Source organism: Jaculus jaculus, chromosome 14 (assembly GCF_020740685.1).
Source record: "Jaculus jaculus isolate mJacJac1 chromosome 14, mJacJac1.mat.Y.cur, whole genome shotgun sequence".
NCBI lineage: Eukaryota > Metazoa > Chordata > Mammalia > Rodentia > Dipodidae > Jaculus > Jaculus jaculus.
The window spans coordinates 18,842,127-18,858,206 of NC_059115.1; the positions used below are offsets into that span (position 1 = coordinate 18,842,127).

Below are 16,080 nucleotides of genomic sequence, written 5' to 3' on the forward strand. Positions count from 1 at the left end.
CAGAGGTAGGAGGATCGCTGCGAGTTTGAGTTTAGCCTGAGACTACTTAGTATACTCCAGATCAGCCTGGGCTAGAGTGAGACACTACCTAGAGAAACCAAAAAAAAAGAAGAAGAACAAGAACTGAGCGCTCAGCTGTGGTGGCTGAGCATGTACATGGAAAGTGCCGCTGTGTACTTCCTGCCTGACGGAAGGGTCCGTGTCTACACGGGGTGGACGTCTCTGCTAGTATAGCTGTCGCAGGGCTGTGCCACGTAATCTCAGTGCAGCCTTGTGCATAGGTTCTCTTATATCTCTCACTTCCACATGGGAAATCTGAGGCACAGAGCAGTGCAGTCACTGCCTGTGGACACCCTGGGGAGTAGGTTCTAAGGCTGGACTTCAACCCAGAGTCCTGGCCGTGTATGATGCTGCATATTAGATTTTCACTCTATGCTAGGTGGCGCATAGAATGTATTTTATGACACAGTGCCTGCTGTACTAAGGAGGTATCTGAGGAATGTGTTTTAATGATTTTGTTTATTTATTTGTTTGCAAGGAGGGAGAGGGAGAATGGGTACACCAGGGCCTCTAGTCACTGCAAGCAAACTCCAGCTACATGTGTCACTTTGTGCAGCTGGCTTTACATGGGTACTGAGGAATCAAACCCAGGTCATTAGGCATTGCAGACAAGTGCCTTAACTGCTGAGCCATATATATATATATATATATATATATATATATATATATATACACACACACACACACACACACACACACACACACACACATATGTATGTATGTATATATCCAGCTCATATTTTAAATATTTTAATTTATTCTATTTCTGTATAAGCATAGAGAAAGACCAACAGAGAGAGAATGAGTGTACCAGGGCCCCTAGCCACTGCAAATGAACTCCAGATGCATGTGCCACTTTTGTCATTTCAACATAATCCTTGGGCTGTGGGTACAGCTCTGTCAGACAGAGACTGTGCATGAATACAGCCCCGCTGTGACCCGGGGGCTGTGTTTAGTTCCATCTGTCAGATGGGTAAATGGAGGCCCAGACCAGCTTACAAGAGACTGACTCAGAGTCACAGAGAGAGGAGCCTGGGTCTTGAATGTGGTTTATGGGACCAACCAGGCTCATTGTCACAGGACGCATAAAACGTCCTTTGGTGGATGTTGTACTTTGTACAGCCTGACCATCTGTCCACAGCAACCTTATGTTGTCCCTGCTATACAGGGCCTTCACTATATGACAATATAAGCTGTGTATGAAACTCATCAGTAGGGTCTGTGTGACCCCAAAGCAGAACGCTACCTCCGAGATCCTACTGAAGTCAGTTTACCTAGCTTAATGTTACCAGAGGCATCCCACACTGCTTAAAGCAATCTAGAATGAGCCAGGCATTAATCACAGCATTCTGGAGGCAGAGTAGGAGGATCACCTTGAGTTTGAGACCAGCCTGAGACTACAGAGTGAGTTCCAGGTCAGCCTGGGCTAGAGTGAAACGCAACCTCAAAAATAATAAATAAGGGTCAGAGAAATGACTTAGCAGTAAAAGCACTTGCTTAAAGCCCAGAGGGTGACTTCCCAGTACCCACATAAAGCCAGATACACAAGGTGACACATTTGTCTGGAGTTCATTTATAGTAGCTAGAGGCCTGGCATGCCATTTCTCTCTCTCTCTCATAAATGAATGAATGAATGAATAAATAAATAAATAAACAAATGTTTTTTAAATAATAAACAGGTGCTCACCAGATCCATTAAATCAGAGCTTCAAAACCCTTTTGTGCTACTTGCCGACACTGTCACCACCCCAGCCTCACCAGCCTTTTTTCAGTCCCTCAAATACCCACGTTAGGGCCTCTTTCCTGGCTGTGTGTGAGCTGTCACCTCTTCTGAGAAGGCTTTCTGGCCTCATCCCCAAGTCACTTCTTATGGCCCCAGGTTTTCTCAGTGATGGCACTATGATTCAAGGTCCTTTCTGTGTTGGTGACAGGGCCTGGCGCTTGATAGGTGGGCACTGTGCACTGGTAGAATGTGGCATCGGCCCAGGGTGGGTGCTAAGGAGGATGCCTTCTATCAAGGCTGAAGCCTGGTGTGCAGGACCTTACTCTTGGATCTGACATCCAGCACGACGCTGTGCACACTGCAGAGACTCAAACTGTGGTCATCTGATGAATTACAATGTATTTTCTTGGGGTTTGTCGTCTCCACGTTACAAGTGAGGAAACGGAGGCTGAGGGAAGGACAGCTGCCTTCCCCAGCGTCAGAAAGTAAGCAAGTGGGTTGGTCACAGGGGACTTTTAGGACTCAGGAAGGTGGAGCATCAAACTCAGTGACTTAGGTTCTGGTCCTGAATGACTTTGAGAAGTGGAAGGGGCCATGAAACCAGAGACCTCCCAGGTGACACATACCTCCCCCTGTCTCCTGCAGATCGCGAGGATCAATCCATTCTCTGCACGTGAGTCCTCCCGAAGCTTTTCCATGGCAGAGGGTCCCTGTGGCCCAGCATCAGTGGGCATTCCTGTCTCATGAGTGGACCTCCTTGTAAATGGGTGAGGTTGGGCTGCCTGCCCCCCCCCCCACCCCGCGCTCACCCTGCCTAATTTTGCTCCTCACAGTGGGGAGTCTGGAGCCGGGAAGACAGAGAATACCAAGAAGGTCATCCAGTATCTGGCCCACGTGGCATCATCACCCAAGGGCAGGAAGGAGCCCGGCGTCCCCGTAAGCCACCCAGCCTTGGGACACTCTGAGCCTGTCACCAGCAGTAGCCCTTATCTTGGCCTCTGTCCCCCATCTGTGGCTAGTGCAGGGTGGTTCTCCTGGCTGCTTGTGCCGCCTGAGCTCCGACTCTGTGCCCATGGTGGCACCAGGAGCAGAGGCAGTTTGGGACAAGGATGCAAGAGCCAGATTTTAGCCTTGTTGGCTCTGGAATGTGCCTGGCCTGATTTTCAGTAACGCCAGTGGCCAAGTTCAGAGGGCTATTCAGTTGCCCCTACTTTCTAAGCACTTGGCTCCCATGAGGTTACCTAGCTCTGTGGAGAGAAGCCACAGCACAGTTGAGAAGCCCCAGAAACCACAGGTGGATGAGTCCCTGAGGCCACACCCCCCAGGGAGGGCTACAGTGTGGTCCCCCCCAGGCCACCCCAACCACACTCCATGGCCCCAACCCCTGTGCCCCAACCCTGCCCTGCCCAAGGCCATCATCAGTTCACCCACGTGTCTGTCCACGTTCCATGTGCTGTGTCCTGGTCCGTGTCTCGTGTCCTGTGACTACCTCAGACCTCCGTCAGCACCATGTCTTATGTGAGTAGCAGAGAATCCCCTCATCTGGTCAAACCCTCCCACCCCCCACCCCCCCGTCGCGTGTGGGTACCCAGGCCCTGAACAGCCATCTGGGAGACAGGGCCTGAGTAATAGGCACACCAGCCAGGGACCCACACTGCCACTGTTGCCAGTCTGACTGTGTGCATGCCAGACTCATGCTGCCATCTTTCTCAGTCCTACTGTGTGTATGAAGTGAAGGCTGGCACTGCTGTCATTCACAGCCCTACTCTGTGTGCACACACCCAGGCATTATGCTGTTGTCACAGCAGTCCTACTATGAGTACATAACAGCCTCCCCATGTTCATGGCAGCCATACTATGTGCATGACGCCAAGCCTGTGCCACCACATGTGATTGATTCCCTTACCATGTACACAGACCCAGGCTCCATACTGCTATTTAGTGAGGTCCTACTGTGTGCATATAGCCAGGCCCTCCAGTTGGTGGAAGCCCTACTGTGTACATTGCACAGGCTCCATGCTGCTATTTAGCATAGTCCTACTATGTGCATGCAGCCCCCCCAACCTTCGTGGATGCCCTACTGTGTGCACAAATCCAGGGTCTCCACTAACACTCATGGCAATCCCCTACTGTGTGCACATGCCCTGGCTCCATGCTACCGTTTGGTGTAGTCCTACTGTATGCACATAGTCAGGGACCCCCACTGCCATCTATGGCAGCCCTTCATTGTGCACAAAACCAAGATCCCCCTCATCACTCATGGAAACCCTACTATGTGCACGTGCCCAGGCTCCATGTTGGTATTTAGTATAGTCCTACTTTGCACATGCAGGGAGGATCCCACTACCATCCATGGAAGCCCTGTTGTGTGCACTAAGCCAAAACCTCCCCATCACTCATGGCAGCCCTACTGTGTGTATACACCTAGACCATGAGCTCCTATTTAATGCAGTCATACTGTGTGCACACTGTCATCCACAACAATCCTATTGTACATGCACCCAGGTCCCATGCTGCTGTTTGGTATAGTCCTACTAAGCCATGAGCTTTCACTGTGCACATAATGTGTTTGGGGTTGGTTTGGTTTCTTCGAGGTCGGGTCTCTCTAGCCCAGGCTGATCTGTAACTCACTCTTTAGTCCCAGGCTAGCCTCAAATTTATGGTGATCTCCTCCTACCTCTGCTTCCCTGAGTGCTGGGATTAAAGGCATATGCCACCATGCCCCATACCCGGCTGTACTTTTGTTTTTGTTTGTTTGTTTGTTTTTCGAGGTAGGATCTCACTCTAGCCGAGGCTGACCTAGAATTCACTCTGTAGTCCCAGGCTGGCCTCAAACTCACAACGACCCTCTGCCTCCCAAGTACTGGCATTAAAGGCATGTGTCACCACACTCAGCTGCACATAACTATCCTGGAACCTGTGATGGTACTCCAGCCTCACCCTCCTTAATGCTGGGATGATGGGTGCGTGCCACCATGCGTGGTTGCACGTCTCTCCCACCCTCATTCAAGAAAGCCACCCACCCAGAGGATGTAGACTTGAGAGAAGACACATGCATGCTTCCATTTATTGAGCACCTTCTGTGTGCCTGGCTCTGAGAGAGAAGGAGCTGGAAATCTAGAGTAAGGTCCCTAGCATTGAGCAGCCTGGTAGAGCAGGAACCTGGCATTTATCAAGTGCCCACTGCGCAGCAGATAGTTTAAAACACATTCCATGGATGGTGCAGGTTCTTCCCATAACTGACGATTCTACGGGCTGACGCATGAGCACGTAGGCCTGTAACTCAGACACAAAGTCCACACTGGGCAACTAGCCTTTCCTCCTCTTGGAGTGGCTTATGCTGTTGACAGTCTTATTGCACAGCCTTGCAGAACTTTACCCATTTGTTTCCCAACACTTACATATCTATTGAAATAGCAGTGTTGTTTTGTGGCATTGTTTTCTTTTCTTTTCTTTCTTTCTTTTTTTTTTTTTTTTTTTGAGGCAGGGTCCCACTCTAGCCCAGCCTGATCTGGAACTCACTCATTTAGCCCAGGAGTCTTCCTCGTGCTGGGGATAAAACATGCGCCCCCATGCCCAGCCTTATTTTTTTAAATATTTTATTTATTTATGAAAAGGGGGGAAGAGAGGGAATGGGCTTGCCAGGGTCTCTATCCACTTCAAATGAAGTCCAAACGCACGCACCACCATGTGCATCTGGCTTAAGTGAGTACTGGGGAATTGAATCTGGGTCCTTAGGCTTCACAGGCAAATGCCTTAACTGCTAAGCCAGCTCTGTAGCCCCTTAATTTTTTTTAATTAGTAGGATCACAACTTGTTTTGCAGGGGTTTTCTTCCTAGTTTGTTTGGTTTTATTTTGTTCATACTCAGCTATCATCTTGGAGGCATTTCTTTGTTTCCCTCAGATTAGATGGACAGGCGGGATCCACCCCCACACAAAGGCCCAACAGAGGAGGCCAGCTGCTCAGGGCCACCTCCTCCCCTTTCTCATCCATGCGCCATCTCTCTCGGCCTGCAGGGGGAGCTGGAGCGGCAACTTCTTCAGGCCAATCCCATCCTTGAGGCCTTCGGTAATGCCAAGACGGTGAAGAATGACAACTCCTCCAGATTCGTGAGTGCTGGGACTGCAGCGGGGTGAGGAAGGGCGTGTGGAGGCAGGAGGGATAAGTGTGAACCCCTGGTCTGAGGGAGGAGGGCCAGGGCCTAAACCCTGGGTCTGAGGGTTGAGGACCTGCACTCCAGGCTTCTGAGATATGAGATCAACTCCTTGGATTCCCCAGGGAGGTCCTGACCAGGGTCTCCCTGCTCCTGGAGGACGCAGGTAGAGGGAGACAGGAAGCAGAGGCTCAGGTGCTGGATGGCTGTGGAGTGGGTTTGGGAAAACCCTGGGCTGTGAACTGGAAGAGAGCCTTCACTTAAAGCCCCTCCATCATCCCTACAGGGCAAATTCATCCGTATCAACTTCGATGTCGCAGGCTACATTGTTGGCGCCAACATTGAGACCTGTATCCTGTCATCCCGTGGGGTTCCTGGGAAGTGAGGGGCAGCGGCAAGGGATGGTGCCCACTCAGGAAGTGACTCCTGTGGGAGTGTGAAGGGACTCCACCATGATTCCCTGATGGGGTCCCTTGTATTTAGGCCCTCTGTGGGGTACTGGATTGCGACCCCTATGCTCATCCATATTGACTGGCACTTAAGAGAATTCACAGAGGAAATTTGCCTGGGGCCAAACTCTCAGCCATGATTTCATATAGTGCAGGGCCTAGGCTTCCAAAAGGTGCTCTCAGTGAAGTCATGTGGAATGTGCTTAACTCACAGTGATGAGGTGTGACCCCATGAGTAAGATGTCCATCAGGGAAGCTTGTCAGAGCCTTGGGGCCTGGGTTGTTGTGGGAGCTGGTCATGCGGCCTCTCTTCTTTCTGTGTACCCAGTGTAATACTCCCGGAAGCACAGTGTGAACCACATCCACACAGGGTGGAGTGGGGCAAGACTGTCATCCTAGTACTCAGGAGACTGAGGCAGGAGGATTGCAGGATAGGGGCCAGCCTGGGAACAGAGAGAGACTGTCTCAGTAAACCAAAATGGGGCTGGAGAGGTTGCTCAGCAGTTAAGGCACTTGCCCATAAAGCCTAATGACCAGAGTTCGCTTCCCTAGTACCAACCTAAAGCCAGATGCACAAAGTGGCGCATGTATCTGCAGTTCATTGGCAGTGGCTAGAGGCCCTGGCGTGCCCATTCATTCATACTCTATCCCCCTTGTCTCTTCCTCTCCAAGTGTAGTGGCACACGCCTTTAATCCCAGCATTTGGAAGGCAGAGGTAGGAGGATCAATGTGAGTTCAAGGCCAACCTGAGACTACATAGTGAATTCCAGGTCTAGTGAATGAATTCCTGGGGTAGAGTGAGACCCTACCTCAAAAAAAAAAAAAAAAAAAAAAAAGATTGAAGATGAACAATGTTTTCATCAATGCTATTATTACTGAGAAATAGCTATTAATAATGCCAAACAGGGCTGGAGGAATGGCTTAGTGATTAAGGTACTTGCTTGCAAAGCCAAAGGACCAAGAATCAAGGACCCAGGTTCAATTCCCCAGAACCTATGAAAGCCATATGCACATGATGGTACTTGTGTCTGGAGTTTGTTTGCAGTGGCTGGAGGCCTCGGCATGCCCATTCTCTCTGTCTGTCTGTCTCTCTCAAATAAATAAATATAAATAAATAATGCCAAATAATACACACCCTGTCCCCACTTGAGAGGTCAAACACTCTTCTAAGGCTGTCCAGGGATACATGAGCTTCTGCTAAAAAGAGATAGAGAGAGAAAGAAGAGCGAGAGGGAGGGAGGAAAGAAAGAAAAAGGGAAGTAGGATAAAGTACAATAGGAGTTCAGGATGATCACCCCAATATCCAGTTGGGTAAACGGAAGCTAGGAGAGTGATAATGACAGGTGATTTGCTCACTCAGGAAGTGAGAATTTCCATGTGTTCCCTGCAGGATAGGTCTTCCCATGCAGTAGGTTGTGAGAACTGTTGCTTATTATAATTTTTTTTTTGTTTTTTTCAAGGTAGAGTCTTACTCTAGCCAAGAGTTACAGTCTCAGGGTGGCCTTGGCCTCGTGGTGATTTTCTTTCCTCTGCACCACCATGCCAAGCTGTTTTTTTTTTGTTTGTTTGTTTGTTTGTTTGTTTGTTTTTTTGAGGAAGGGTCTTGCTCTAGCCCTGGCTGACCTGGAACTCACTATGTAGTCACAGAATTGCCTCAAACTCAAAGCAATCCCCCTATCTCTCCCTCCTGAGTGCTGGGGTTAAGGTCATGCACCACCACAGCTGACTTTTTTTCAAGACAAAGAATTGTGTAGCCCAGGCTAGCCTTAAACTCTATGTAGCTATGGCTTGTCTTGAACTCCTGATCCTCCTGCCTCCCCCTCAGGGATGCTGGGATTACAGATACCACCACACCCTGACCTTTTTTATTTTCCTTGAAGCAGTCTCACACTGTAGACCAGGCTGACCTCAAACTCACAGCCATCTTCCTGCCCCACCCTCTGCCTGCCCACACCCACCCTGAGCTAGGACTGCAGCTGTAGGATTGCAGTGCCAGGATTGCAGGCAGCTGCTTGGCTCCTTGACTGTCATCCCTGCAGACTTGCTAGAGAAGTCAAGGGCCATCCGGCAGGCAAAAGATGAATGCAGTTTCCACATCTTCTACCAGCTGCTAGGGGGTGCTGGGGAACAGCTCAAAGGTATGCCTCTCCTTCACATGCTGCCCTGCGCCGAGGAGCCACAGGGCGGGGAGAGGTCCTCCCTGCACCTCGGGCCCTGGGAAGGAGGGAGGCTGGAGCAGCCCAGTGGAGCTTCGTGGCCTTCTGTGTAGTGTGTCCTCTGCCAGCTTCCCAGTGTCTCGTGTCCCCTCTGCTTCCAGCTCCTTCCTGAATGTCTCCTCCTTGCTGTCCTGGCCATGTGGCTCCTGCTTCTCCTGGCTCCTGGCCACAGCTGCTCTGCTCCTGTGCCCTTGGCTCAAGGCTTCTGCTGGCTCAGCCCTGGGTGACTCTGTCCTGCGATGGCCTCGGCTGCTCTGCGCTTCTCTGACCCCACTGTGACCTGCCTCTCTGCTGCTGCCAGCTGCCAGCTGCCATGACTCTTGCAAGGAAGACACCTGCAGCCTGGACCCCGTCCTGTGCTGGGGTCCCCTGTCCCCCTGCTCCAGGCTCCTGTCCCCTGCTGCCGACCTTCAGCTTCTCTTATCTACTGTGGGTCTTTGCTCTTTTCTTCTTGTTTTGTTTTGAGATAAGATCTCACTATAAAGCCAGGTTGCCCTGGAACTCTCTGCATCCCCCTGCCTCAGCCTTCCCCAAGTGCTGAGTTGCTGCCTCCTCCTCCTCCCTGCTTCATTCAGCCCCTTGACAAGTGCCCACCCTGTGGCTATTGCAAGCATGTGTCCCCAGGTGCTGGCCTCTGCCATCCCAGAGCCTCTGCTAACCTGAGACCCCTCAGTTTGGTAGCATCTGTCACAGATGCCTGCTCTTCACAGTTGTTCAACTGTGGGCTACAAACCCTCTCCAGCTGACCGCCCCTCCAACTCCAGGATAACAGGCCCATGACCCCTGTGGACAGGCCCAGGGCTCATTCTGGGGTCACCATGGGTGGATCTGAATGCATGATGCCCCTGACCTCAGGCCTTCTGCTTTCACCACAGCCGATCTGCTCCTGGAACCCTGCTCCCACTACCGCTTCCTCACCAATGGGCCCTCGTCCTCCCCGGGTCAAGAACGAGAACTGTTTCAGGAGACGCTGGAGTCCCTACGGGTGCTGGGATTCGTCCCCGAGGAGATCACATGTGAGTGAGCCTGATCAGGGCCGGACTGACTTAACGTGCTCAAGCATGTATTGAGCACCTGCTGTGTGCAGGCACTGGAGCCACCGCAGGGAAGGAGATGGGCTGATACCCCTGTCGTGGGGAGGCTGAGGAAGTCAGAACCATGAACCTGGTAGAATGTGCTGAGCGTATGTAGAGAAACTGAGCAGGAGTGGGGAGTGGGGGGCAGCCTCACGCAGGGATCAGGGAGGGACGGTTAGAGACTGGGGTGTTTGGACAAAGGTCTGGGGCATGTCAAGAGGTCAGCACTGATGATATCTGGAAGAACAATCCTGGCAGAGAGAACAGCCTGTGCAAAGGCCCCGAGGTAGGAAACGTGTGGCAATTAAGGAATTTGGGAATAGATTTCACCTACCTTGGAGCTCATTTGTCATTCTGCCCAGGTGTGTGTCTCTGTCAAGATCCCATATATTCATTTATCCATTAATTGATTATTTATATATTTTTTAAATTTATTTATTTATTTGCAAGCAGAGAGAAAGAGAGGAGAGAATGAGAATATGGGTGTGCCGCTGCAAACAAACTCCAGACATGTGCTCCACTTTGTGCATCTGGCTTTACATGGAAACTGAGGAACCAAACTTGGGTCATTAGGTTTTGCAGGCAAGTGCCCTAACTGCTGAGCAATCTCTCTACTGCCCTGATTGATTGGAACAGGGTTTTACAAAGCTCAAGCAATTCCTGATCCTCCTGTCTCTACCCCCTGAGTGCTAAGATTGCAGATTACAAACATGCACCACCATGCCCAGTTGATGTGGTGCCGGGGACCAAACCCAAGGCTTTGTGCATGCTAGGCAAGCACTCGACCCACTGAGGCACATCTCTAGCCCCTTTGCTCTGACCCCGAGGCTGTCCTCAAGCTCACAGCAATCCTCCCACCACAGCTTCTCCAGCGCATGGATGATGGGCATGAGATGCTACCCCCAGCCAGCTTCAAAGTGGGGTAACACCTCTCTGTTTGGATAGACAGATTCTCTTAATCAGGTTCTCAGAGAGGACCCGGCTGTGTTTGCAAAGTGGGGTCATGTCTCTGTTTGGATAGATGGAGATTTTCCTAATCAGGTTCTCAGAGAGAGGACTCCAGCTGTGTCTAGGCTAGGCTGGACACCCCCCACCCCACCCCATAGTTTTATTCTCCTCTGGTTCCTGGTGCTGTTAGAGGCCCCAATACAGAGCCGAATCAGCCTCACTGGGCACAGGGCACCAACTTGGCCATATATCTGTACACCAGGTGGATTTCCCAACCATGGTTGTATAACTTCCCAGCCTACCTGTCTACCACTGAGCAACTGGCAAAGAAATATCCTGCCCACGGTCAGCTCAGACCTTGACACCCAATGGCTCATGTGACCATCCTGTCACTGGCGTGCTGTGTGGTGGGTGCCACCTCTGAGCATGGCATTTTGCAAAAAGAAAAAGAAGTTTAGACTTTGAACATCCTGTGTGCTTCAATCCTAACCACAGATCCTCCTCAAAATATTGATTATAAACAGAGCATGATTGTGCACACTTTTAATCCCAGCATTTGGAAGGCAGAGGTAGGAGGAGCACTGTGAGTTCAAGGCCAGCCTAGGACTACAGTGTGAGTTCTAGGTCAGCCTGGGCTAGAGTAAGACCCTACCTTGAAAAAAAAAAAAAAACATTAGATTCTGCCTTCCAGAGGTGTATTTAAGACCTTTTCCCATCCTGCCCCCCCTATAGATAATTAATTAATTTATTCATTTTAGTAATGATTATTATTCAACATAGGGGCCTCATGCATGTTAGGCAAGCAGTCTACCCCTGAGCCATGCCCCCAGCCCCTCACTGTGGATTCTAGACTGATGCTCTATTGCTGAGCCACACCCCCTACTGGATCCACACCGCCATCCACAAGGTGGCGCCAGTATCCAGCTCTGGCAAGCAAATTCCTAGGCTTGTTCCAACCATCTAGCAGTCTGTCAGCATTGGTGTGAGCTTTTGTGGTTTTGCTCAAGTGGAAGGTGAATGGGGTCGTGTGACAGTCTTGTGTGTTTGACTTGCCCAGAGTGGGGATGGTCACCTTTGCATAGACTGCTTCTGATGAAAAAAGAGACAGATGGTCAGAGAGGACGAGGCCAAGAGGTGATGGAACCCATAGCCCACCATGACCCATTACCACAGAAGCAGATAGACACCTGGGTGTCATCCATTGGCAGCTGGAGCAGCAGCATTGTGGGGCCTTCAAGGCAGGACCTCTGTCCACTGTCCATCTCCTTCCTGGTTTCATGTCTTCACCTGCTGGCCCTTATACCATACGTGCCATGCTGGGGATTTGAGCAGTTAGCAGGGCACAGGGCACCAGGCAGCCAGCCCTGTGGACAAGACTCTGGGACATGCAGCAATTCTCCTGCCTCGGCCTCTTGAGTGCTAAGTTTACGGGTATGTGCTACCATGCCCAGCCATGTTTTATATTTCTTTACCTCAGTTCCTGATCTAAAACAAAAAACAGCAGCAACAAAAAAATGGGACTGTGGTAACCTTTTTCTTTCAAAGCACTTGGATTTGAGGGGACCTGTTAGTCATAGATATATATTATTCTGGGCTGGAGAGATGGCTTAGTGGTTAAGTGCTTGCCTGTGAAGCCTGAGATCACCAGTTCGAGGCTCGATTCTCCAGGACCCACGTTAGCCAGATGCACAAGGGGGCGCACATGTCTGGAGTTCGTTTGCAGTGGCTGGAAGCCCTGGTGCGCCCATTCTCTCTCTCTCTCATTATCTGCCTCTCTCTCTTCACTCTCAAATAAATAAATAAAAGTGAACAACAACAAAAATAAAATAAAAATAAAATGAACTTAGTTTTTTAAAAAAAGATATATTTTTTATTTTTTTAAAAAAGATATATATTATTCCTGTTGCTTTTGCTGGCCACTATTCCAGGCAAGGGACACAGCTGAGACCCAAACACAGCATCACTGACCCTTTAGAGAAAATAGTGGAGTGGGAAAACCTGAGACTCTGGAGCCAGAGGACATGGGTTTGAATCCCACTGTGCCTCCCACCAGTTGGGTGCTCCTGACTAGTGATGTCCTGTGAGTGGGCTTCAGTTTCCCAGATGGATAATGGAAAAGGTCCCAAACCCTGATTATGGGGCTGCCCACTTGGTGAGTGGCTGTCAAAGTAGATGGGGAAGCTCCAGAGAGCCACAAGTGTGCCCATGTCACAGAAGGAAACACTAAGTCTCTGGTAGCTGCTTTGTCCTTCCTGCAGACTTAGCTCTCATACCCAGGCAGGCTGAGCCCAGCCCCCACTCTCCACCCCTGCTGGTCCTAAAGCACCTTATCGTGCCCTGGTGTGCAAGCCAGGCAACCTAGAATCGGTCCTGGGAGCCTCACAGGAAGCCAGGACAGCCTAACTTAGACCCTTCCATCCCCTCCCCCATGCCAGGATAGAAATGTCCCTCCTCGAGGGCCAGAGGGCATGCCAGCCCTCTGCTCTGCAAACACCTCAGCTCCGGGACTAGAGAGACTACACTGGAGGTGGCCCCCAGGCGCCTGAAAGCCTCTTAGCATTCCTGAGCCTGTGTTCCCAGCTCTTACTCTGAGAGGGCAGAAGCAGAGACCAGTAAGCCCAAACCCTCCTTCTGCCCAGCTATGGTGGGAGCAGAGGCCCAGATATCTACCCAGCATGCCACAGTCACCCAGCAATTCTCACCCTTCAATCCTTGGCCCCATCTATTATAACTGACATTTTGTTGTTGTTTCAATTGAGACAGGGTCAAACTCTAGTCCAGACTTGCCTCAAAGTTGAAGCAAGCAATCTCCTTGCCTCAGTCTCTCGAATGTTACAATGACAGGCCCGCACCACCATGAGTGGCTGATGGATGCCATTTTTTCGTTCACCTACTGACTCATGGAGTTGGTGGGTGAGACCACTGAGTGCCAGATGGAGGAGACCCCGCTGTGGGTGACTGGCTGGCAGGAGAGGCCCTGGGAACATCCAGTCACAGATCACTTGAAACTGTACCAGCAGGGGGCCAAGCATAGGGTGACATCTGCCACCTCAACACTCTGGAAGCTAAGACTACATGGCTGTGAGTTTGAGAAGCCAGCCTGGGCTACAGTCAGTCCCTGCATAAACACACTGTACCTTCAGGGGTTGGTGGCACATATCAGCCTCAGTCGGGCTCGGATATGGTCGTGGAGGGTCAGGGCCACCTTCAGAGGGGACAGCACTTGGCTGAGTCCTGAGGGTGTGGCAGAAGTTCGCCAGGTACGGGCTGTGTGGAATGGCATTTATGCCGAGGGAACTTTCTGGGCCGAGGCCTGGAGACGGGAGTGGATGTGCTGGGAGAGTTGGAAGGAAGCTGGCAGGATGGGTGGCAGCGAGCAAGGGGTTGGTGGTATGGACGAGGTGGCAGGGGCTGCGCAGGGCACCAGAGGTCCCCATGAGGGTCGAAATTAAATCCTACCAGGAGGGACGACCACGGGGAGAATTCTTCCCTCTCCAACATGTAAGCTGACATTCATTTGTACAGAGCATCTGTGGTATGCAGAGTGGGGATAGATAAGAAGGTGAGCGAGAGTGGGTGGTTCCCCTGAGGAATTACAGTACTGATGGAGGCAGGCAGGGAAGAAGTAGTATTTGTTTCACAATCCATGTGCCCTGCAGGCTTTACCAAGATCATTGATTTTTTTAAAGTTTTTTTTTTTTGGTTAGGTAGGGTTACGGCCCTTGCCTGTGAAGCCTAAGGAACCAGATTCAATTTCCCAATACTCACAGAAACCAGATGCACAAGGTGGCACATGTGTCTGGAGTTCATTTGCAGTGGCTAGAGCTCCTGATGTACCCCATATTCTCTCTCCCCCCACACCTTCCTCCCTCTTACTGTCTCTCTCTTTCTCGAATAATTTTTTAATTAAATTTAAAAGGACAACCAAAAATTTAAATATATATATATATATATATACATATACACACACACATATACATATTTATTTATTTGAAAGGGATAGATAGATAGATAAAGTGTATGAGCATGCCAAGGCCTCTTGCCACTGCAAATGAACTCCAGATGCATCTGCCACTTTGTGTATCTGGCTTTATGTGGGTACTGAGGAATCAAACCCAGACCGGCAGGCTTTTCAAGCAAGTGCCTTTAACTACTGAGCCATCTCCCAAGCCCATATCTTTGATTTTTATATAGAGTTTGCTTTCCATAAAATGCATTGTTGTAAACCAGGCATGGTGGCTCACATCGTTAATCCCCACACTCAGGAGGCTGTTATAGAAGGGTCATCATGAGTTTGAGGCCAGCCAGGGCTACAAAGTAAGTGCCAAGTCAGCCTGTGCTAGACTGAGACCCAGTCTCAGAAATAAAATAGGGCTATATAGATGGCTTAGCAGTCAAGGCACTTGCCTGCAAAGCCTAAAGACTCAGGTTCAATTCCCCAGAACCCACGAAAGCCAGATGCACATGGTGGTGCAGATGTCTGGATTTTGTTTGCAGTGTCTGGAGGCCCTGACACATCATTTTCTCTCCATATCTACCTCTTTCTCTGTCTCTTATAAATAAATAAATAATAAGATATTTTTTAAAATAAAGAGACGAAAGCTGGGCGTAGCGGCACACACTTTTAATCCCAGCACTCAGGAGGCAGAGGTAGGGAGATCACTATGAGTTCAAGGCAACCCTGAAACTACAGAGTGAATTCCTGGTCAGCCTGGGCTAGAGTGAGACCCTACCTCGAAAAACTGAAAGAGAATAATTAATAAATAAGGAGAGGGAGGGGGAGAGAAGGAGAGAGAAAGAAAGGAAAGGAAAAAGGATGCATGAATGCATGGTCACTCGATAGCAAGAAAGGGCCCCTCATGCTGTATTCATGCCCAGTCTGCCATGACCACCGCGCAGGGGCTTAGAATAGAAGAGCACCCCTGGGTTCTCAGCCGCGGAGGCCGGAAGGCCAAAGGCAGTGCTGACATTCCGGGTGTGGAGCACCACATCCGGCAACATCGGATTCCTTTGCTTTTCTGCGCATGGGCATTCAAATGTATTCGAGTTCGGACTTTAAGCCTCAAAGGACAGGGAAGCTCTCATTGCCCTAGTTTGAATGGCAGCTCTGCTGGCTTGTGTGTTGGGTGATCTTAGGTCTGTGGACCACGTGCTTTGGTTTCCTCATCTGTCAGGTGGAGACCACACTGACTTAAAAATGTTGACTATGCCGGGCGTGGTGGCGCACGCCTTTAATCCCAGCACTTGGGAGGCAGAGGTAGGAGGATCGCCATGAGTTCGAGGCCACCCTGAGACCCCATAGTGAATTCCAGATCAGCCTGGGCTAGAGTGAGACCCTACCTCGAAAAACCTAAAAAAAAAAAAAAACAATGTTGAGTGTTATGGTGGCACACGCATCTGGAGTTTGTTTGCAGTGGTCAGAAGGCCTGGTGCGTCCACTCTCAAACTCTCTC

At 50.3% G+C, this 16,080-nt stretch overlaps 1 protein-coding gene across 4 annotated transcripts in view; it reads left to right on the top strand.

Moving 5' to 3' along the window:
* The window catches only part of Myh14 (myosin heavy chain 14), a 100,603-nt gene that overhangs the window by 18,390 nt on the left and 66,133 nt on the right, over positions 1-16,080 (top strand). For all 4 annotated transcript variants that reach the window (XM_045133405.1, XM_045133406.1, XM_045133407.1 and 1 more), the window contains exons 4-10: positions 2,429-2,456; positions 2,617-2,719; positions 3,278-3,301; positions 5,802-5,894; positions 6,225-6,288; positions 8,427-8,525; positions 9,479-9,619. In XM_045133405.1, coding sequence (XP_044989340.1) covers positions 2,429-2,456; positions 2,617-2,719; positions 3,278-3,301; positions 5,802-5,894; positions 6,225-6,288; positions 8,427-8,525; positions 9,479-9,619 — 552 coding nt within the window. The remainder of the gene's footprint in view (positions 1-2,428; positions 2,457-2,616; positions 2,720-3,277; positions 3,302-5,801; positions 5,895-6,224; positions 6,289-8,426; positions 8,526-9,478; positions 9,620-16,080) is intronic.